Below are 23,992 nucleotides of genomic sequence, written 5' to 3'. Positions count from 1 at the left end.
AAATAGGTGCGATCACATTTGGCACAAACCATTGGGATGATCACTTTGACTATTACTGCTCTTCAAACAAAAATCAATACGTATATTTAGGAGTTAAGGTGATTAGCAAAATTAACACAAAATAAGATAACAGAACTAAAGCACTGCTTCAGAAAAAAGGTGAATTTCAATGGGGAGTCATTTTAGGAATGAAATATGTCCAGAGCAGAATCTTACATGTTATATCAAAATTAACTCAATAATATGACAGAAAAATAGTAATTCAAGTCTATGTCCAGTTTTACAAATACTTACAGTATAATAATCCTGAAACACTGATGATTCAGAGAAAGTAGGCCAACTGGAGTCGCGAGCCAAACAGGAAAACCTTTTTGACACAACTCCTCTCCAATCATACAATGCTCTGTCTGTTAGAAATATCAATGTAGGTTAAAAGAATATTTATCCAGGAAAAGTACACACTGATCACCCTGCTTAATGTTAAAAAGAGGAAAGTAAATCAGCTTTATGGCCCCACTATTCCGTATTAAAATCGCATCTTGTCATCTAATCAGAGAGATGAAGAAGTGATAGCACTGCATTGAGAGGCTTCAATTAATGGGCTTCCTCTTACAGTAAAGCTCTCGTGTTTTTATTGCATACAGTGTGCCCATCAGAAAATTAATAGGTTCATTCTTTTGACTCTTCTCTTCAAGAACACTGACTTCGTTTTAAAAGAAAGCTTAAAGCAAAATCATATTTGTGAATAGCACTTACAAAAACAAAAGAAACCTCCTTTCCCAGTCACATAAGCAGCTTAACAGAAAATTCAGAATTATTATGAAGGCACAAGTTTTGATATTGCAAAGTAAATTAAATTATTGAAAGTATTTAAGGTAAATAGGTTGAAAGAGCAAAAGGTTAGCCAGCATATGCCCACATATTTCTTCTGTCTCACGGTAGCTGTTAAGTGGGATTTCTGCACAATTTTTTTTTAATGAAGAAAAGATTTTAGATTGATTTGTCCACTTATTTCTCAGAAATATTAAGCATTTTAAATAACAAAAATTCAGTTTAATCCTACCATCCAAATGAATCAAACTATTTTTACATTTCCAATTTTCTTTCTAACACTTATTCATATACATATATTCTTTCCTGAAACCTTCAATTTAATAGAGCCCTCCATGGGCCAGTTAATTTCATATAAATTTAGAGAAAAGAATATATTCTCTCATTTCATTGCTTCAATTTACTTACAGGACCATAAGTTAAATGTCTTCTATATAGGGAGATAGAGTAGTTACATGAAATAATAAAAAAGTGATATTATCTCAGGGACATCCTAATCAATACATGCACACACGCCCTGCCCCATTTTAATTTTATGTATATTTCTTCAATTTCAGTCAAAGAGTCTCTGCCCTCTATCAAAAAGGAAGTCTCTAGAAGAGGCAACATAATAAGTCACACATTTCAATCACAATGCAATATGAATAAGTGAATGTATTTAATGGAACAAATGCCACTAAGGGGGAGATCATAGAGAATCTGAAAATATTATTATCTGAGAAGAGGACAGCAAAGGAGAGGACACACACATCATACTTTATTTGCAGACTTTTATAAACCTAGGGGGATATAAAAGGATAGCATAAGAGTTATTAAAGATGTGGAAGCTCCCACAAATTTCTTAGGAAGCTTTTTTGACTAATTTGAACCATCTCCCAACTCATCGGCACCATCCCTGTCCCACCCACTTCCCTCAATGAACTTCTACAATAAGCATTCTCACTATTTTAGATAATTGAGCATCTCTTTCCAAACTCCTTTTTTAAATCTATAAATTCTTCTGGGATAAGGAAAATATTTTACTTGGAATTGCTCTGTGATTCTGGTTTATTAGCAATATGATTAAAGCAGCTATGTAAACACTAATGAACAAGAATTAGCCTCACAAGGTTAAATCTCACAGGCGAACGGGAATCTTTGTGATCACTGAAGAGCCCAACCCAAAATGAAACTAAATACTATATGACTTATTTTTCCAAGAGATTCCAGAGCATTCCAAATATTTTATCTTGTTTACTCACAAAACAGACTCATGTAATTGAGAAGGACATACATTATTTTCTCTAGTATATAGGTATCATACTAGAAAATACAGCTATAACTTTTCCACGTCAGGAAGCAGTAAAGCCTCCACTAAAATTCTCAAGGTAATCATTCACACCCTGATCTATGCTAACGACTCCTCCTCAGAAGCCACGCACAGAAGGTGACATGCAACAAATTTCGGTTTATCCCACAAAGTCAGTAGGAAGTTATAAGCTGATAGTTTGAAGAAGACCAAAGTCATATATCAGACTAAATCGTCACAAAGCCTTCCCGGAGCCAACATCCTCACAGATAATGCCGGAGAGAAATGAAAATTCTGAATTCTAGGGTATGTGTGTGTGTGAGAGACAGAGAGAGACAGAGAGAGACAGAGAGACAGAGAGACAGAGACAGAGCACAAGAGAAGGCTGTACACTGATAGGTGAAAAAATAAGAAATCTTGTCAGGACTCCCAGTTTATTAGCCAACAGAACAGAACAAAATACTCAGAGATTAAACAAATCTGGGGAAAATGAAACATCAAAATTTGGAAAGAAATCAAAATATTCCCATCACATTAACAAGGAAGGACTGGCTAACTTTGAACATAGAAAAATTGGAAAACTGTTAAAATCTATACTAATGTCTTCCTGCACTTGAATTTCCTGAGTACTTACTTAGACTCTTTTTGAAAAACTTTATTATGCCACTAGTTCATGTTATATTGTTGTCTTCTTCATACCTCATCTCCCTACCTAGGCTTAAAAGTTTTTCACTTGCTTTGTATTCTCCATAATATTAAATACAATGCTGTACCCCAAGCACAAGTTCAATATATGCTCCTGGATTGATTTAGCATCAAGAAAAACGCCAGTCAGCACGCTGTTAAGAGTAAAAGTCCCCATACAATGCAACTGACATAAACACCTGAAAAACTGGGAGAATCTTTAGAAAGGTATTTTTTTTAATTTTACTATTTTTCAAGACCGAATATTTTTCACCAGACCATCTTCCCTCTCTTGATGTTTATCTTGATGTATAAAATGATAATAGTTTTTAAATACATATCAGTTTTTATTTCATTTTCCATTTTCATTCAGATTTCTGTAGTTAACAGTGAGCCTACTATTTACACAGGTGAGAGATATTTCTAAAATTGAATAAGCATAGTTATTTTAGAAAGTTAAATGACTTAGATGACTCACAGAAAACTGGTAAGATTGTATCTGGTGATATTGCCAGGAGAATGAGGAAAGAAAGAAGGGAAAGAAGGAGGAAGGAAGGAAAAATCTCTAGCTAGTTAAAACATTCACCACTTTTCTATAGTCTTTGTAGCGACACATGTCCTCCATATTGCAAACCAATAGATTTGTCCAAGTTGTCTGAATATCAGCAAAAAGCCCAAAGACAATAGGAATTCAAACTCTTCAGACATACTGTTTTAGTCTACCAAGAAACCAAATGTTCATAAGAAATAATGTATGCAACTGTCTCCAACAGAGCCAAAGAAGTCCAGATGCAAGCACAGTGTCTTTATGAGGACGTGACAGAGCCCAGGACATCACCGGGCCCCGTGGCCCTGTGTCCCTAAGCCTCTTTTATGCCAAGTTCATTCTGTTTCCTTTTTATCAATTCCCTTGTATCAATTAATTCTTTGAGTTAATTGCACATGCAGTTTTAATCTGTAGGTAATTACAATCAATTAATAGTTAGGAGACAGAATTAGCAGTTCTTAGTTTGATTATCTATATAATTAAAAGGGGTGGTAAACTAGAGTTGACAAATAGCATCTTAATCACTTGAATAATCAAACCCCAAAAGCTTGCTTGGGCAGCTGAATTCCACCTCTTACATTAGTTTAAATTTTAGAATCAATGACTGAAATGTCCATTTAAATCAATTTATATTGTTAATTTATAGTCAAAAATGAACAATGTGTATTCTAAAATTACTTAAACTATTTACCTTCTTTCATTTTTTTTAACAAATCACTTCCAAAAGGAGTCAATAAAAATAGATTCAACAAACTAACTTATGTATATCAACTAAATATCAGCAATAGAGATGACTCCCAAATCTTATGTTATAAAACATCTAAGAAATACAAAGTCCTTTTGTACTAGGTTCTATTTAACACTTTTATTGAAGTGTGTACTGAGAGACAGCAAATAAGCCACAGTTTTAATCTTTCATTTTTGGCTGTCTAATGGAAACAGTTGTTTGCAGATACAGAGCAAATACCGAGAAGCAGGATAAGTTTAACATGAGTTAGAAAAATTTATGAGGACTTCATTATGGTTAGGATACAATATAACAGAACAGTGGCATCACTGTTGCATAATATCCTTGTGAATTGCCAAGTATTTGAACAAAGTTTGGCAGATACTTCCAAGCTTATAGTAAATAAAAAATGTTCAAAAAGAATCATGATTTCTGGCTCAATATGGCTTGTTACCTTCGGCTGTGAGGCAGCCCCTTTTATAGCCTCACTGAAATACTCTCATGATTTTAAAAAAACAGATGAAAATCTCAAGGTCACAAAAAATTAAATTTAACCATTTACCAATCTGCAGATGAGAAAACATTTTTCATTGATTAGGATGATGAAAGTGAACAGAGGAAAGCAATCAGTCATCTTTACATGACAATACACCCCTACCCCATCTGCAAGCTGTTAGAAAGAGATTTAATAAATACTAAGAAAAAATAAACAAAGAAAACAGAACAAAAACCATTTCTCTAAAATGTGGGTGCTGTTTTTGAAGGATCATTTGCCTCTCCATTACCCCCCCCCATCGATCACAATCCATTTGGACACCACAACTCCACGAAAACAACTAGAAAGGAAGTAATCCTGATGGTAATTACCAGGATTTGATACAGTCCTATTTTAAGGGAAGAGTTCTGTGCAGAGCAGGGGACAGGCAGGTCTTGATAACAATGTATAATGGGGATTGTAATTTTCTTGTGCTGAAATAGCTAAAAATAGTAACAAATAAAGGAGTAGAATAGAAAAGGCCCCACCTTGGCAGAGCCAAACTGTTTCAGATGGATGTCTGCAATTACCGGGGAATTAGAGAGAAGTGGGCATTGACACCTTCTCATCAACTGCAGAACTAGAAAAGACCACAGACACACCCAAGTGAATATGGAGCAGAAATGAGAAAAATCTACCATGTTCTCCATCTGTAAATCATTCATTTTGCATAGACCTATTTCTCATTCAAGGAAGAGCAAACACACTGGGGCCTACTTTAGCGTGACAATGCTAGTTAACATTCAGGTAGGACCTAGATTGCTAAATACTTAATATACATTACCTGATCTATTCTGCAAAATAACCCTGTGAGGTGGGTGCTGAGTTTATCCCAGTTTAACAGAGGAGAAGACAAATTAAGTCACTTTTCCAAGTTTAGACAACTGGTCAGTAGTCATTCTGAATTTGAAGCCCACATGACTGTGACACAAAGAGGAAAGGTCCCTGCAGTAGACTTAACAATGGCCCCAAAGATAGCATGTCCTAATCTCCAGAACCTGTACATGTTAGTTCATATGACAATAGGGACTTTGCAGGTGTGATTAAATTAAGAATCCCCAGAGGGGAAGATTATCCTGGATTATCTCAGTGGACCCCACATGCAAGTGCCCTTACAAGAGGGAAACAGAGGGAGATTTGACTGAAAGAAGAGAAAGAAATGTGATGAGAGAAGCAAGAGACTAGAATGATTGGAGGAAGAGGTCATGAGCCAAGAAATGCAAGCAGCCTTTGGAAACCAGAAAAGGCAAAGAAACAGATACTTCCCTAGAATCCCAAGAAGGAATTAGTTCTGTGAACATCCTGACTTAGGCTAGTGGAATTAATTTTGGATTTCTTGTCTCTATAACCATAAGATAATAAATTTGTATTGGTTTAAGGGAGTAAATTTTGGCAAATTGTAAGAGGAGCCATGGGAAACTAATGCAGTCTACAATTCTGAAAATCTAGTAAAATATTCTACTTGAAGCAGAAGAAAATTTTAGAAAAGTGTTGGCATTCTCAACATATTGTAAAAAGCCAACTCTTCAAAATAGAGGCCAAAACATGGGAGTGCAAGTATTTTCTCAAATTAGGTTTTCAATGAATATATGTATGTATATGCATGACTGGGACATTGTGCTATATCCTAGAAATAGACACATTGTAATTGACTGTACTTCAATTAAAAAAAATAGCATTTTCATTTTCTTGGGATGTAACACCAAGGAGTGGAACTGCTGGGTCATATGGTAGTTATATTTTTAGTTTTCTGAAGAACTTTCATACTGTTTCCATGGTGGCTGCACCAATTTACACTCTCATCAACAGTATACAGAGTTTCCTTTTCTCAACATCCTCACCAACACTCTTTATTTGTAGACTTTTTGATGGCAGCTGTTTTAACAGGTGTGAGGTGATATCTCATTGATTTCATCGTGATTTTGATTTGCATATGTCTCTGTTGATTGGCAATGTTGAATATCTATTCACAGGCCTGCTAGCCATCTGTATATCTTCTTTGGGAAAATGTTTATGCAGATCCTCTGCCCATTTTTTAATCTGGTTGTTCAGTTTTTTTGGTATTGAGTTGTATGAGTTGTTTATATATTTTGTATATTAACCTGTTATCAGTCATATAATTTGCAAAATGTTTTCTCCCACTCGGTTGGCTTTTCCATTTGTCCATGGTTTCCTTTGCTGTGCAAAAGTTTTTTTAAGTTTAATTAGGTCCCATTTGTTTATTTTGCTTTAGTTTCCTTTACCTTAAAAGACAGGTCCAAAAAAGTGTTTTGAAAATTTATATCAAAGAGTGGTCTGCCTATGTTTTCTTCTAGGAGTTTTATGGTTTCTAGTCTTATATTTAGATCTTTAGTACATTTTGAGTTTATTTTTGTATATTGTGTGAGAAAATATATCTGAAGAAAATGAAAACACTAATTTGGAAAGATACATGCACTTCAGAGTTCATAGTAGCATTATTTACAATAGCCAAGATATAGAAGCAACCTAAGTGTCCAACAATAGATGAATGGATATATATATTCCACATATATACAGAATACTACTCAGCCATATTAAAGAATGAAATGCTGCCATTTGCAACAATGTGGATGGACTAGAGGGTATTATGCTTAGTGAAATACGTCAGATCAAGAAATACAAATACTGTACATTATTTCTTATATGTGGAAACTAACTTTTCAAATGAATGAATATAACAAAACAGAAACAGACTCACAGACATAGAGATCAAACTTGTGGTTACCAGTGGGAAGAGGGAAAAGGAGGGCAGGATAGGGGTAGGGGATTAAGAGGCACAACTACTATATATATAGTAAATAGGCTACAAGGATATATTGTACAGCACAGAGAATACAGCCAATATTTTACAATAACTTTAAATGTAGTATAATCTATAAAAATATTGAACCACTATGTTGTATACCTGAAACTACTATAATATTGCAAATCAACTATACCTCAATTAAACAAGAGGTCAAAAGCAATAACAAAAAATAAACTAAGACCTTAAAAAAATAGCAATAGTTGTAAGGTAAATGAAAATGGAATAAGAGTTTTTACAAACACAAGTAATATAAAAAAATCAAACAAGTAATGGCAGAATTAAAATGCACTTCAGAGTTAGTGGGGGTGTAAAAGACAGCGCAGAATATCAAATGACTGGGTTTGGCAAGGATTCCTAGAATAGGAAGAAAAGTGTCCCAAGATGACAATTATGAGACAGAAGATTATAGATTAAAGAGTACAAAAAATAAATAGCCATAGAAGGAATCATACACTTTACTGAAGATGAAAACAGAACAATCAGAAATGATAAAAAAAAACCCACACTACTGAATAATAATTTCCTGAGCTGAAAAAAAGATTTGACTCTTCTGAGTATTGGGGCTCACTGCATTTCAGAGAAAGTTAATTAAAAGGGATCTGTATGCAAGTACATCCTGCAAAATTAAAGGAATAAAGAAAATTTAAATTGTAAGAATAAAGAAAAGTTGATATATATTTAGAAAGAAAAAATATCAAATGTGCAAAACATAGGTTGTTTGCCAAATTTCTTCTGTGAAACAGCAAAAGAACCTATACATCATAGAATACTACCAACAGAGTTTCCAGGAAAAAGAAAAGTTGTGAAACAGAAATTTTATAACCAAATTTTCTCAATGTGTAAAGGACAGGAAAAAAAATCATTCTCAAATATACCAATGTCCTAAAAATCTGCATAGAAACATATGCATTTTTGTTTAAGTAAAGAAACAAACACACACTTAACTGAAGACCAAGACATGAATCCAAGTCAAGGATAAAAGAATTTAGAAATCATGGTATAAGAGTACCAGTAGTTCTTCCCATAGCCAGTATGTTCAGTTCCAGTAGATCACTTGGAGTACCTGGATGTTGTAGCTCTGACGTAAAGCTTGATCCTGCCAGGCTTTGCCTCATAGATTCTTTTCTTTTTATTCTACTTCCCCAGGAACCAAACAATTTGTTTCCTAGGATATAAACTTGAACTCACAGTTCAAATGAAATGTTCTTTCTTTCAAATGGAATCTTGCTCTCTAACCAATAACCAATGTTGTTCTCTTATGCACTTACAATGGCTAAACGTTTGGAACATGTACCCAGAGACCTAGTTAACAAGAAATAACAAAGAACAATACAATGGCTATTTTCAGCTTTACAGAACTTAAATAATGATTTCTCTCCTTTTAAAAGTTCAAGTTGAATCACCTGAGTCATGACATTGCCCCTCACAAAGTTCCTCTTTATATCACAGGAAAACACTCAGTGTTCTTACAGTGCTCCATTGTTTAACTATGGGGGAAAATATACCTGGAAAACAGATCATAGGAAATATACCAGTATTTAACAGTAGTATTTCTGGGTGGTGGAATACTAAAGGATTGTTGTTTTTTGTGATAATGTTCTGTATTTTTCAAATTTTCTGCAATTTGTTATAACTAATGGCAATTTTAGGGAAAAAAAAGCATTCAAAATAAGGCCTAAAATCTGAGGTAAAAATAAGCAAAAATTATGTAAAAAACTATGAACAAAAGCAAAGTCCAGAGAGAGCATCATAGAATTTTAGAGATGGTTTACCTTTCGGTAGGCATTAGATTGAGACTAAATTTTACTTCTTTTTTCCTAGCAAGGACATTTTGTACTTATAAAAGAGAAAATACAATTTGTTTTAAAACTTCTTTTAATAAACATGCAACAAAAATAAATCTTTCCTTCAAATTTGCCCTCAATGATCACGATATATTTTGGGAGCAGCATGGCATGAGGTGGGGAATGATGGCATCTTTATAGTCAAAACTCTTATTCTCCTCTCACAAGTAAGAGACAATCCGCTGTGTCCTAGTAGCTTTGGAAAACTTTGGTCTCAGGCTTAGGAATGAAAGACTCTTGATTAACTAAAGCAGGGGCCCAGGTACCAGGTCTGTCAGATTTACTTCTACAAAGCAGGGGCAGCTATCTGAATAGGTGATCTGAAAGCACCTGTTGATGGCAGCTCACCTTTCATCTTTGCCAAAAAGCACTCTGACAAGTACAGCTCATGCTGGCATCACACTACAAATGCCAGGAGGGCAGGAACTGTGCCCAGTGCACTGTTTTATCTTCCATACAACCATAATGCCTGGTACAGAATATGTGCTAATAGTTTAAAAGGAATTAATGTTAAAATGAACTGGATGATGTGTGTTTTACAGATGACAGTGATGTCATAGGTTTCTAGGCAAAAAAAAAAAAAAAAGACAGAGGTACAGGATAAAAGTGCATATTGGATGATAATGTAATGGGAGCGTTCTTAGTGTCCCCGCTCCTCTGCAAATGGAAGCAATGATTAACTAGTCTTTTGTTCGACTCACATAACTCAAAAATTTTTTTAATTAATTTTTCCAGATTTCTTATGTATTGATGTTTGGACCATATGGTTACTTATTTCAGTCAAGATTTTGGTGGCCACACTCATACATGCTTGGTGAAAATGAAAATTTGAAAAGACTTCTGGCAAAGTAGTTTATTAGTAAGAGAATTCTTTTAAAGCTAGTATTTTTGATGTAATATCAATTTCTAGAAATCTTTCATAAGGAAATAATCTGAAATATGCCAAAAGATTTATTAGCAAAGATATGTATTATAGCATTATTTATAATAATTGTGCAGAAGAGTTAGCATAGCAAACTTGAGACTGCTATTCTTAGAAAAACATGCTTGCAAGGTTGACCCTCAGTTGGCATCTGAGTACTTGGAAGGTAAACAGTTCCCTACCTTGACGTAAAACTTTGCCTAAAAGATAAGGGTATCTCATTGTGTCTACACTGTGCAAACAATATAGTTTATGCAGAATGTCTGCTTTCCTTTTGGAAATCTGGAATGTTGGTACATGCTGGGCAGAGGGTGCCTATGTAACCATGTTCCAGTAAGAACCCTGCGTGCTGAGTCTCTAATGAGTTTCCCTGGTGTACAACCCTTCACACCTGTCATGTTCATTGCTGGTGGAATTAAGTGCATTCATGTGAGTCCACAGGAATAGGACTCTTGGAAGCTTGCTTGCTCCTGGTTTCCTCTGGACTTCACTCACTACAATGAACCTTAGCTGTGGATATGACTGACTATATGCTGAGTCCCATGAGTCCTCCTAGAAGATCATTTTAATTGGGGATGATTTTGGGACCCCCCAACACAATAATAAAATTGGAAATAACATAAACGTCCAGTAATGGGAGATTGGTTAAGTAAACTATAGAATATACAAACTTGGATTGTTTTTGATAACAAAAATTTTGCCTATGAAGTTGTTTACATTATACAGAAAATTGAAAATATTACATATATATATACCTTATTGCTTTTCATTATGAACAGAAAATCCGTAAACAAAAGGACTAAGCAAAAATGTGCCAAAATGCTGAAAGTGATAGCTTCTGGCTTGATTTGACCAGATTTTTGTCTGTATTCTCCTCTTTTCTTTTGTTATTGAATGTGGGGTTCATAAATTCTTAGTATCTGACTCACATCCAGCCACCCTTTGAGGAAAACTATCCTAATTGTATTTTCCTCATACAGGCTGCCCCAGGACCTAACCCGTAGTTTATTTATGAAACCACCAGACTGGCTGCCTGAGCTCTAGAAGGACTGCATTAGGAAGTAGTCCTTGAGTCTGAGACAAACACGTAAGTTGGACATAAGAGGTTAAGTACACTGAACATGTTTGGCTCAAACCCTGCCTACTTTAGTCTCTATAATGTTACATGGAAACAATCTGACACAATCAAGTCTTTAACAGTTTAATGTTAAGTGAATGAACAGAAGCAGGTTATTAGCTGAAAGATTAAGCAACTTCTCTACTTCTCTTTGAAACAGGTTGATAGTCCCAGTGTCTGGAAATATGGAACCTAGAATAACCATGGGGCTAAGGGGATGATTTTCCACAATGCCTTCAGATATATGTTCCATCACTAAAGGAAATATGCACGTGCCTCTTCCTTCCAGTTGTAAGGAATGTGACCTGAATATCTGACTTTCCAGAAGTTCTATAATGAAAACACATTTTTCTGTAATATGAAAGGATGATTAAGCTTTAGAAAACATAAACTATCTACAAAGTATTTTGTCACAAATCTTCAGTATTTTATTTATTCACAGGTTATGCATGAGCTAGAATTATTTTTCAAATTCTGGAATGCGCTAGTCTTTTTAGAAAATAAAAACAAGAATCTAATCCCCTAAGAAAGATTGTAATTTTTAGTTTTTTCCATCTGTCTCTGATGTTTGGCTTGTCAGAAGACTGAAGTTCATCAATATATCACCTTTACTAAAAACCGATTAAAGCAACGCATTCAATAGAAGAAAAAAGATTCTGGTGACAGAAAACAAGACAATCAGAACAGCATTTTAGCCTTGCTTACGTTGTATGTTTATTTCAAATGTTTCACTCTACTCTTTCCTACTCTCCTAGTCATAGCTAGTATCGAGCTTGTGTGTCACCTCACAAGGTCCATACCATATATAATTAGTGAAAACTTAAAACTAAATTGCAGGCAGAGTATTGTAGAAAATTAAATTAAAAATTTATGTAAATACAGAGTGATTCACAAAGCCCAAGTCTATAAAGCTACAGCAAGTATCATACATAAATATAACAAACAAGACTAGTGAAATAAGCTAATGACAAGGACTTTCTATTTCTTATGATCAATATTTACAATTATTAGTTTTAAGGATTAGTCAGTTTCTACCTGTCCTTTTCAGTATCACCAGAAAGGAAGCAAAGATAAAACATAAACCAATGTTTCTACTTGTTATAACCACAAGTGAAAGTCTTAAGTTCTGAGTGGATGATGAAAATTCTGAATATCAATGTGTTAAATATCTATGAAGCTCAGTAGCCATGTGGACTCCGTTTCCTTTATTACTAATAAATGAAAATTGATTGTACTAATAAAATATTTCACAGATGCTCTGTCTTCTTACTCCTACACATCAAAAGATCAAATTCAACAAAATTTGGTTCTTTTGAGAAACATAATATGCATCACTTCAGCAGAAACTTTAAGAATAAGTGAGGACAAAATTAGGTTCATTTCTTAATTTATCTTAGTGGTTTTACTAACTGCTATGTCCATGCATGAATTTTCCCCCTAGTTAAAGTGCTGTACTTGCCTTAAGCTAGAAAGTGTTGAAGTCCATCTCCCCTCATTTGCCTATGCCATGGTGCCCACCTGTTGATTTTAATGTGTTGACTTGTCTAGGACACACTGCCCATATATTTAGTCAAACATACCTGGATGTTACCGAAAAAGGTATTTTTAGAAGATATTAACATTTAAATCTGCTTTGAGTAAAGCAGACTGCCCTCTATAATGTGGGTGAGCCTCATCCAATCAGTTGAAGTTCTTAAGAAAAAGACTAATCTCCCCTGAAGAAGAGAGAATTCTGCCAGCAAACTGTCTTCAGACTTGAAATGTAACATCAACTCTTCCCTGGGTCTCCAACCTGCCAGCCTACACTACAGATTTTGGACTTGCTAGCCTCTACAATTGCATAAACTAATTCCTTAAAATAAATCTCTTCATGTATGAGGCATAGGAGTGGGAGAGAGATTCATTTTTTAAAAATTACATATGGAGAAAGAGAGAGAAATATATCTATCTCTCAGCTTTATTTATAACAATTAAAAACGGGAAACAATTCAGATTAGCAGAACAGATAGATACCCTGTGGTACTGTCAAACAATTGACTACTACTCAGCAGTAAAAAGAATACACTACTGATACACGCAACAACATGGATAAATCTCAAAAACATTTTGTTAAATGAAAGAAGTAAGACAAGAACACGTACATAATATATGATTTCACTTAATATGAAATTCCTAAATTGCCAAAACTAAACTATGATGATAGAAATCAGATCAGTGTTTCCTTCTAGAGGTGGAGAGCAGGGAAGGGGTAGATTGACTGGGAAGTGGTAGACAGGAAATTCCTGAACTGATAGTAATGCTGTGTCTTGATATCTGTTTCTCAAAACTGGATGAATGGTACATTTGAGATATGAGCATTTCACTACTGTAAATTATATTTCAATAAAAAAGAAGTTAAATATTTTATGTATCTTCTATTATTATCTCCACACAAGTGACATATTATTGTTATGGTGTCAAATCAAATTTGAATTATAGTCCTAAAAGGTTAAAAATCTCCTCATACTAAGTGAAGTAAGCCAGAAAGAGAAAGAAAAATACCATCTATCATTCATTGTGTAACCTAAAAAAAAAGAAAGAAAAAGGACACTAATGAATTCATCTACAAAACAGAAATAGACTTGCAGACATAGTAAACAATCTTATGGTTACCAGGGGAAATAGGGTGGGAAGGGATAAATTTGGGAGTTTGAGATTTGCAAATGTTGGCCACTATATATAAAAATAGATGTAAAAAAAAAAACCCAAGTTTCTTCTGTATAGCACAGGGAACTATATTCAGTATCTTGTAATAACCTTTAATGAAAAAGAATATAAAAATGAATATATGTATGTATATGTATGACTGGGACATTGTGCTGTACACCAGAAATTGATACATTGTAACTGACTATACTTCAATTAAAAAAAAAAAAAAACTCCTCGCAAATATCTTAAAGGTACTTTCTATTTGAAGTTGAGAACAAATAATTCACAAAACAATTGAGAGCATTTCAAAATCTAAATAGCCAAGTAGTTTTCCTGGGACCAAGCTCCTGTTCTCTCATGGAAAATGAACTAAATTTAAAAATAATTTTCCAAATGTTGCATTCAGGTGGTTTTCTGTTGAGGATGATCAGAATTCCTGTAGGTATTTCAAATTTATTAGTATGAGACTTTTTAACTTTAGAACTTATGCAGTATTTATTGATTTGAGCATTAATTCTCCATTCTAAAATTAGTAATCAAAGTTTAATACTTCACAATTTACAGTTAACTTTTACATAAACAGTCTCATCTGATTCTCATATCCAACATGAAAAATAGAGGGATTCCCTCCCTCATTATAAGTAAGACAAAATTATGGTTTTCTCTTCTTATACTCTTCTTCTTTATCATGCTTGAAATTCCTGTTTAACTATTTTCCTCTTTGATTCCTTAAATTCTAACCACATTTTCCACCTCTATACATCTCCATTTAAGTTTTTTCTTTGGTTAAGATCCTCACTGTTCCTGAATAAATTATCCTTTTTATCCAACTTTGTTTTTTCATTTTGAGGCCAATCTTGAGATACAAAAACAATTTTAATGGAGCCAAGAATACAGTAAAAGTTTTTTAACAACCAGGTTAACATCTTTGATGGACCCTTCAGAAAATATTTGTTCTCAATTTCACTGATGCTTAAAAGCCCAACTCTGACAAAACAAAATAATACCAAAATAAGAATTATAACTAAAAAGAATAACATAAAAACTAATTTTATTTAGCCATTTTACTTATTCTCCTCTGCATCAATTTATTAACTCTAACAAAATTATTTTGAGACTCATGTTACTATAATCACACACAAAATTCCATCTATTTTTAATTATGCATTATTTCAGAAACACTAACAATTATAAAATTATAAACGCCATTTTAAAAATTCATGTTCTACAGATTAATTGTGGAAAAACAATTTCACTCACATACAATTAGATGAAAATGATTAGGGGGCAATTAAGATCATGAAAAGCTTAAGAATCCTTTTAAAAGTCTGTTTTCTCTTTTTGTAAAGTGGTAAATAAATGGTATCTTTTTTAAACACAACAACAGAAAATGCATCAGTCAATTAAATATTTTTTCACTACATTTCCAAAACAATTTTGTCCCACAGAGGAATTTAAGCCAAAAATTAGAAACCCAGAAAAAGAAAACTTTCTAACATTCAATTGTCCTTATTTCCATCCGTTAGCCTTCTATTCCAAGTCAGATAAGCTTGCAAAATATACTATGACATACATGTAATTTACTATGGTCATGAATTATTAATTTCAATTTTGAAAACTTATGCCAGAGAAACTACCTTAGGCATAAAAAGGGGGATATAAATCTAGTTGGAAAATTGCCTTTTAAAAAAGGCAAGTTAAAAGAATAAGATCTAGCTTTTTGTATTCTAAAATTAGTTCCAAAGTCACTGTAAGTAAATGAATCAACATCAAGATTTTGGTTGTCTATGGACAAAGTTAAATGTTCAGTGTGTATATTCAACAAGAAATATCCCAAACAGAGAATGAAGGGGGTGGGGGAAGCAACTTTCGGAAAATGCTCTGACAGAGATTTGCTTTATGGAACTGATGATACAAGTAATTATCATGACATTTAATAAGTAGCACTTTGAACAACTGCTAAGCCCCAGTAAACCTTCAGGTCAAACCACCTTGGCTTTTATTTGTTTTTAAGCAAAAGAACTGTAGCATATTTTGCCAGCATAGTTTCACTACCTCACGTTTAAAAGATTCATATGCATGAAATGCTTGAAAGAAACATCACTTATATACACTGTATTTCCCAGTGGACATATCTTAGCACAAACTGATAAAAATAAAGGGCCATAAAATAGGAAAGCCATTTTCATATCCATTGGTGTGTAATCGAATAGATTCTTTGAATACTTGCTATAAATTAGTTTCAAGTTAAAAACACTGAAATGTTTTACCTTTTGCAAAGCAGTCAGGAATGACAAAAAGCATTCTTTTACCCCTTTAGCAAAGAAGGGATACTCTGTGATCTCAACAGTTACTGCCTTCATCTATCTAAACTATAAACCCATCTCAAGGACTGCACAAGAAAATTTGGGGCTCCTTCAAAGCGCAATCATCCAAATACAACAGAGATTCTCATTGGTTTAAAGTACATTTTAGAACACTAGAATATTGTTCCAGGATATTAAATTTGAAGAATGACCGACTTTGGCTTCCCTGTGAGTTAGGACACAATAATGAATAGCTCTCCTCAGACTCAGAGATTCAAAACTATATTGAGGGACCCAAACATGTCTTCTGGTCCATAAAATTTGTATCAACCTTTGCCATATGTATTAGAGAAAACATAGCAAGTATTTTTTAATTAGGAATAATAAATATGCTAGTTACATAGCAGAACTCATACATAATACAGTACCTGCTCGAGAGGGGTGTATGTCCTAAGACAGATATATTCAATATGAATCGGTAGCCTATAAATTAATGCTCACCTTTTTTTTTAACTTTTTTTTTCTTTTTTAAAACTTTTTTTCCAAATCAAAAGTGTTATTTAGCACAGCTACACTCTATCAGGCCAGCAATACTCACTACTCGTAGGATGATAACATACCATGATTTTCATCAGAGCCAAACTAATTGTTACACCTAATATTTCAGTTCAGTACATTGCTTTGTCGCCTTCAACCTCAGCAGGTATTTCTTTCATAGTTACTAGATGCAGTTAAACAATGGATGCTTACTGTGTGCCAGGCATGTGCTAAGAACAAGATGAACAAGATAGCCTCAGGCTTTGAGAAATACATTGTCTAGTAGGGAAAAGTAAACAAAGACAAGTCACCATCACTTTGTGGTAAGTTATTTACTAGATTTATCTATAAAGGCTCAGTCAGAGGCAAAGCAACTCTACCAGAGGAAGTCCAGGGTCATTTTCACAGGTGACAGGACACTCAAGGATGCAAGAGTGGGTCTAGCATGGGCTGGAAGAGTTTCTGTCCCTCAGAGGAGTGAGGGCTCTGAGTCCCACATTCTCAGGACACTCAAATCGTCTTTGGAGATCCCTGAGACTAAACTCCAGAGCACTGTTTTGCCAGACAGTAAAGTGTAGGTGAGAAAACCCAGTCAAAGTCCAGAAGTTGCCCATGATACCCACAGAGGCTGGTCAGGCAGAACAAGACTGGGCAGTCAGGAACCTCTCAAGAAACCTAACAAATTGTTTAACAATGTGGCGTTTTCCTAGCTGCTGTAACTAGGATATCCAAATAAACCTCTCCATTAGATCAGCCCATCAATTATTGCTTTAAACAGCAGTTCAAAGATTCTGCCTTCTTACTGCTATTTCATAGCATAATTTTACAATAAGTGATGAGGTGGTCAGAACTTATCCTCTGTACCTAATGGCCTCTGCAGTGGTAAAGTGGTCCAGGTGTACAGTGAGCAACCATCCCAGTTTGCCCAAGACGGCTTCTACTTTAGCACTGAAAATCTCAAATCCTGGCAACATCCACAGTCCAGGGCAAACTGAGCCAATTGGTTACCCTAAGATGTCCCTCTCCTGAGCTTCTAACAGAATAGGTGCTCAGCCTTGCTTTCCCTGGTGAATTTGTTCTTTTAAAAATCTATTATCATAAAATGTAACGTACATAAAGTACATAAAATGCTATGTGCACAGATATTAACAAATAGTGGGTTACTTAGTACCAGAAACAATGTATTTGCCACCTCTCGAGAGGACTTCCTTCCCAAAGTACTTTCCCTCTCCCGAGAGCTAGTTACTTCCCTGACTTCCCTTTATAAACATTTGTCTTTTCTAAAATAAATTTACCAATAATTAATTAAACTATTAACCTTAGTTTTACCTTCTTATTTGAACTTGATCTACCAAAATATGCCTGTGTTTTGCTTTCAGTATTTAACATCATGTTTATAAAATTCCACGTTGCTGCATGTAGATACAAGTTGTCCACTTTCTTGAAATATACTGTTTCCTTGGATGCATTTACCACTATTTGTTCATTATTGTGCTATTGATGATATCTGAATTGTTTCCAGTTTGGGGTTATTACAGAGTACACTGCTATGAACATTCTTGTAGACATATCCTATGGACACATGCTAGATGTTTTCTAGCGCAAGTCTGTGGATTAACAGAATCCTCAGCATCTGGGAGCTTGACAGAAGTGCAGATGCTCAGGTCCCAACTCAGACCTACTAAATCAGAATATTCATTTTTAACAAGATTCCTCTGCACATTAGAGTCTGTGCAAATACTATGCAGTCCAGGGTGAGAAGCACTGCTCTAGATTGAGAGCTAAGGAGTGGAATCACTACAATTAAGCTTTACTTGACACCAGTGAGAGTCCCCAGCCTTCCACATCCTCACCAACACTTCGTACTGTCGTTCTTTTAGATCTGTAACTATCTGGTGGGTGTGGTCTGGACTCTCCTAGATTTCCTTTGTATAGATGTTATCTTGCAGCCAAGGAAATGTGGTCACAACTCCTCAGGGAATTTCTTTTTTCACAGTTTTATAAAGTCCTGCACTGGCTGCAGAAGGAATGGGATACATTCTAGATTGCTCTTATCTTGGGTTAACATGGGGTGGCTCTTTTATAAAAATCTCCAATATTGCCAGGCCTTAAGCCTTGACTCTGTCCTCCTTCCCAACATGCTTGCTTTTCCCAGGTGTGCAGTATAACAATGCCTTCGTGACATAAACAGGTTAACCACTCCAATGTTCTGCTTCTCACTCTGGCTATAGGTAGTTGATCAAAAATTGACATGTGGAGGACCGCACTGTCTTTTTAGTTCTTCAGTGATTTTTAAGATTTTTTTTTGAAAAGCATTACTTATTTTTAATTTTTTTATTATTTCAAAAGTGATGATTCACCCAAATAACACTTCTCTCCATTAACTAAATAAATACCTCATTAGAATTATCAAATTATTTAAGCCAGAGTTGGATAGATTTTGTTACTCACAAACTAAAACAAGAGACTATTCCAATGTTTACATTTCCTTGGCTACAAGATAACACGTTTTATAGTCTTATATAAGTATTTACCTGTCCATAAGTAAATAACTAAGCAATGCTGGACTATATTTCTATATCCTGAGATAATAATCACTGGCAGGTCTCCAAACACCTTTTTCCCAATTTAAAAAAAGATACAAATTTAAACATAGTATTAAAATAAGGAAATCAGTATGTCTCAATGGTTCAATACAGCTGTTATAAAAAGCACAATGTGTTTCTAAAAAACTTTAGAGATGTTTCACAAAAATATTATTTATCTGTTAAAAAATGAATTGTGAGTTAGAATAATCAGCTAATCCAGTCTCTACCAAAAGATACTTACACTATATGTTATGGGTTAAATTGTTTCCTCCTAAAAAAAGAGATGTTGAAGTCAACCTCCAGTACCTCAGAATATCATCTCTTTGGAAACACAGTCATTGCAGATATAATTAGTTAAATGAAGATGATGTCATACTATAGTAGGGTGAGCCCTTAATCCAATGATTCATGTCCCTATAAGAGGAGAGACAGATAAACAAGAGGGCTATGTAAAGTCAGAAGCACAGATTGGAGGTACACTGCCATAAGCCAAGTAATGCCTGGCACTATTAGAAGCTGGAACAGACAAGAAAGGATCCCCTGAAGGGGCTTCAGAGGGACCATGGCCCTGACAACGCTTGGGTTTTGGACTTTTAGCCTCCAGAACTGTAAGAGAATACATTTCTGTTGTTTTAAACCACTCAGTTTGTGGCAATTTGTTACAGTAGCTGTAACAAACTAATGCACCCTATTAAAATGTTATTTTTCACTTTACATCTTAGCAACTTTTGAAGAAACTATAAGATTATCATTTAACATAAAAATACAGATAGGTAAGAATAAGCTTTGTGTTAAACATTGATGTATGAACTGTAAATCTTTCAAGGAAGCTTTCTTCTCAGTATTTGCTTCAGTTACTCAAAATATTATCATGCCTCCTCATTTGTAAGTTTTGGAGGGAAAATATAGTCTTTGCCCCTTCTTCTCTTGTAAATAGTCCAAAAATAATGATAAAAATGAAAAGATCAGAAAAGCAAATTCCTTGGATGAAATGAGAAGACCTCCATAACTCTGAAGCATAGTATATGAGAAAGAGCTTACAAATATAAATGAAAGTTAAATGAGAGTTAAAGAAAGAGAAGGTAGAGATGCCTACAGTTGTCAATCTGGGACAATGCGGAGAACAACTCTCTAAAATAAGTAGCTACAACCTGAGGAGCAAATCCTTTTGGAAAAATGGAACTTATCCTGACAGCAGAAGCACCATGGACCAGATTTTCACAAGGTCTCAAGAAGTCCTTGACAAGTAGGGCTGAATGAGGAATCACACAGACGAGGCATATTTTCAGAACTCAACCACCTTTTGTGAGGCATAAGGAGAGAGAGTCAGCAATATGAGTTATGCTTCAGAGGGAAGACACACGGCTGGAGGGAAGACAAGTCTAAAGGAACTCATGCACAAACAAGGACCTGTGTCATTAAAGGTGTCTCCCCTTAACCCGAAACACTATTCTGGCCACTGAGATACACCAACCTCCAAACCTCCTACAAGTGGCTGGTCGAGGAAGAGCTCACCACAAAGTGAGTAATGAAAAAAGAAAAAAAAACTAGCATAAAAGGTATACAAAAAATACTGTAGAAACAAATAAAATGGAAAAGGTGCTTTAAAAAATACAACAGATGAATACCATGAGAAAAAGTATTTCCAGAATAAGAAACTATGAAAAATATTGCCACAAACAGTGTAAACATTTTGACAAAACATATTGCCTAAGGTTTTTGGAGGAAAAAAAGGTAACTGTTTCTATTAAAATACTCCCCCCTAAAAAAAAAGGAATATAAAAGCTGAAGATACAATGAGATAATAGAAATAACCACTTGAGCTGGTAGAAAAAAGTAAAATCATTTGTAGAAATGAAGACATATGTCCTCCAGGGCATTATGCTAAGTGAAATAAGTCAGACAGAGAAAGAGAAATACTATATGATCTCTTATTTATGGAACATATGAATACACACACACACACAGAGTTCATAGATACAGAGAACAGACTGGTGGTTACCAGAGGCAGGTAGTGGGGAATGGGAGAAATGGGTGAACTGTTTTTGTTTTTCACTCATTTAAGTAAATTGAATTTTTTTTTAAAAAGAAATGAAGACTGACTATGGGACATTGAAAATAGGACTGACAGAAGTGGACAACATGAAAAATAATAAAGAAAGAGTTTAAAAGGAATATAAGAAAAAAGACAGACACAGACATAGGAAACAGGCAAAAGAAGAATAAAAACAAAATAACTGAATAAAAATTTATTAAAATAGTTTCAGGAGCAATTACCAAAATAAAACAAACTTAGGATCTTCAAATTGAATGACATACTTTATATCAAGAAAAAAACTATCTGTTTGATGCTCATCAAAACACATCTCAGAAATATTATTAGAATTCAGAAATAAAGAATCCTTTGAATAGTCAGGCAAAAAGAACAATATGCCTATAAGAAGCAAAGCCCCAAACTAGAACACAGTAGGGAAATGTCTACAACATACTCAATAAAAATCAGTGACATAATAAGGCTTTTATCCTAGCCTAGATGACACAACCAGTAAATAACAAAACTAACTGAAATTTTGAGAGGGAAAAGAAGTTGGTAAATGATGTAAGTAGCTGATTTCAACATCATTTATAGTCAAGGGGAAAAAAGTATCATTTGGAATTAGTAATAATTGCATGATCAAAACTAGGTGCATTTAAAGTATGAAGGTGTACAGTAAGAGAAAAAACATATCTAACAAAATATGGTGGTAGATGAAGGAGAGGGGAGGGAAGAACAAATAGATACATATAAATTCCATTTCTGTTCATGGGAGTGGTCATAGTTATGTATAAAGAAAATATGTCTCCTGCTTATGAAATATTAACTGCTATAGCAATTGGACTCGTGTCACAAACAACTAGAAAACTGGATAAAAGATTTATTATAAACATATGGTAATTAGGAGAATGCAGCATTCTTCTATGAATTAATTGATGGAACAGAAAAAGAACTCACAAAAAACCCTACCTATGCATAAGTGGACACTTAGTATATGACAGAGGTGACCCTGAAGACTACTAGGTAAAAAGGGACTTTTCAGAAAATATTTCTAGGACACCTGAATGTCTCTATGACACAGGAGTGGCGGAGAAGGGGGAGGGAATAAAACTGGACCCTTCTCTCACACCTTGAACAAAAATCAATTCCTTTATGTTTAAAAACCTAAATACATAAATTAAAACTATAACTAGTTAGAAGATAATAATGGACATTAATTTAATGACCTTTAGGTAGCAAAGAATTTCATGTTTTAAAACCAAGATACAAAAAGAAATAGTCATAAAGGAAACTGATACATTCAATTTCTATTTATCAAAAGACATCGTAAAATAGTATATAAAGACAAGTCATGGAGTTGGAGACTTTTTTTCAACTTATACAGTCAGCAAAGGTGCAGTTTATGAAATTTTATAAAGAGTTTTTACAAGTTAGTAAGAAAAAGAAAACAACTCAAAAGAAAATTGGGAAAAAAGCAAGTGAATAAGATTTTTAAAAAGAAGAAATCTAAAATGGCCAAGAAGCATATTAACAGAATACTCAATCTCATCAAAAATTTGCAAAATGCAAATTAAAATAAACAACTTTTAAAATACTGAATCCCAGTTCATTGGCAGAAATGCATGCATTTAATAATTCCAAGCACCGAAGAGGACGTGAAACAATGGGGATGTTCGTTCTCTGCAAGTGTAATGTGAATTAGAGCTAATCTTGTAATACAGTTTGGCATTATTGAGAAGTTGGAGGTATACATAACCCATAAACCAGAAAATTATCTCTTTGGTATAAACCCTAGAGAAATTCTTATTCATGAGCACTAAGGGATATACACAGTATGGTTCGTAATAGTTCTAAAGTGAAAACAATATAATGTGCATCAAGAATATACTAGGGAGGAGGCAGAGCATATGCTTTGCACATGCAATGTGCTGGGTTCAATCCCCAGTACTGCTTTCAGAAATAAATAAATAAACTAATTCCTCCCCCCCCCAAAAAAAGTTAAAAAAATAAGTAAATAAAGTCACCTAGATTATGTAAAGAAAACCAAATTAAAAAAAAAAAAAGAATGCACTAAAAACTTAGTGATATATTCCTAAAATGGTATATTGTACAGCTGTGGGGATTACAACCTACTGCAGTATGCAGCAGCATGGACAAATTTTACAAGCAATGTTGAGCAAAACAGGTAATGCACAGGAAATACATGAAGCACAATTTAATTTATACAAAAATTTTAAATATGTACAAATAATTCACCATCACTCCTGATGGCAGAACTAGAGAGATAAGCACAGTGTTAACCCCAAGGGAAACCTCCTACACTGTTGGTGGAAATATAGTTTGGTGCAGCCATTATGGAAAACAATATGGAGATTCCTCAAAACACTAAAAATAGATAACATATGATCCAGCAATCCCACTTCTGGGCATATATCCAAAGGCAACCTTAATTCAAAGAGATACATGAACCCCAATGTTCACAGCAGCACTATTTACAATAGCCAAGACATGAAAAT

General features: G+C 34.3%; 1 protein-coding gene across 19 annotated transcripts in view; it reads right to left on the bottom strand.

The window, feature by feature from the left end:
* IQCM (IQ motif containing M) overlaps positions 1–23,992 on the bottom strand; it is a 480,596-nt gene that overhangs the window by 240,597 nt on the left and 216,007 nt on the right. For 18 of the 19 annotated variants that reach the window (XR_012079786.1, XR_012079787.1, XM_072975871.1 and 15 more), the window contains one exon: positions 295–407. The exons of the other annotated variant lie outside the window; for it this stretch is intronic. Coding sequence is in view for 16 of the 18 variants with exons in the window: in XM_072975871.1 (XP_072831972.1) it covers positions 295–407 (113 nt within the window). In the remaining 2 variants the exon portion in view is untranslated. The remainder of the gene's footprint in view (positions 1–294; positions 408–23,992) is intronic. 19 annotated transcript variants of the gene reach the window in all.

The sequence above is a fragment of the Vicugna pacos genome, chromosome 2, assembly GCF_048564905.1.
Source record: "Vicugna pacos chromosome 2, VicPac4, whole genome shotgun sequence".
Classification (NCBI taxonomy): domain Eukaryota; kingdom Metazoa; phylum Chordata; class Mammalia; order Artiodactyla; family Camelidae; genus Vicugna; species Vicugna pacos.
The sequence above is the reverse complement of the archived record's forward strand: the minus strand, read 5'-3'. Positions and strand labels throughout refer to the sequence as shown.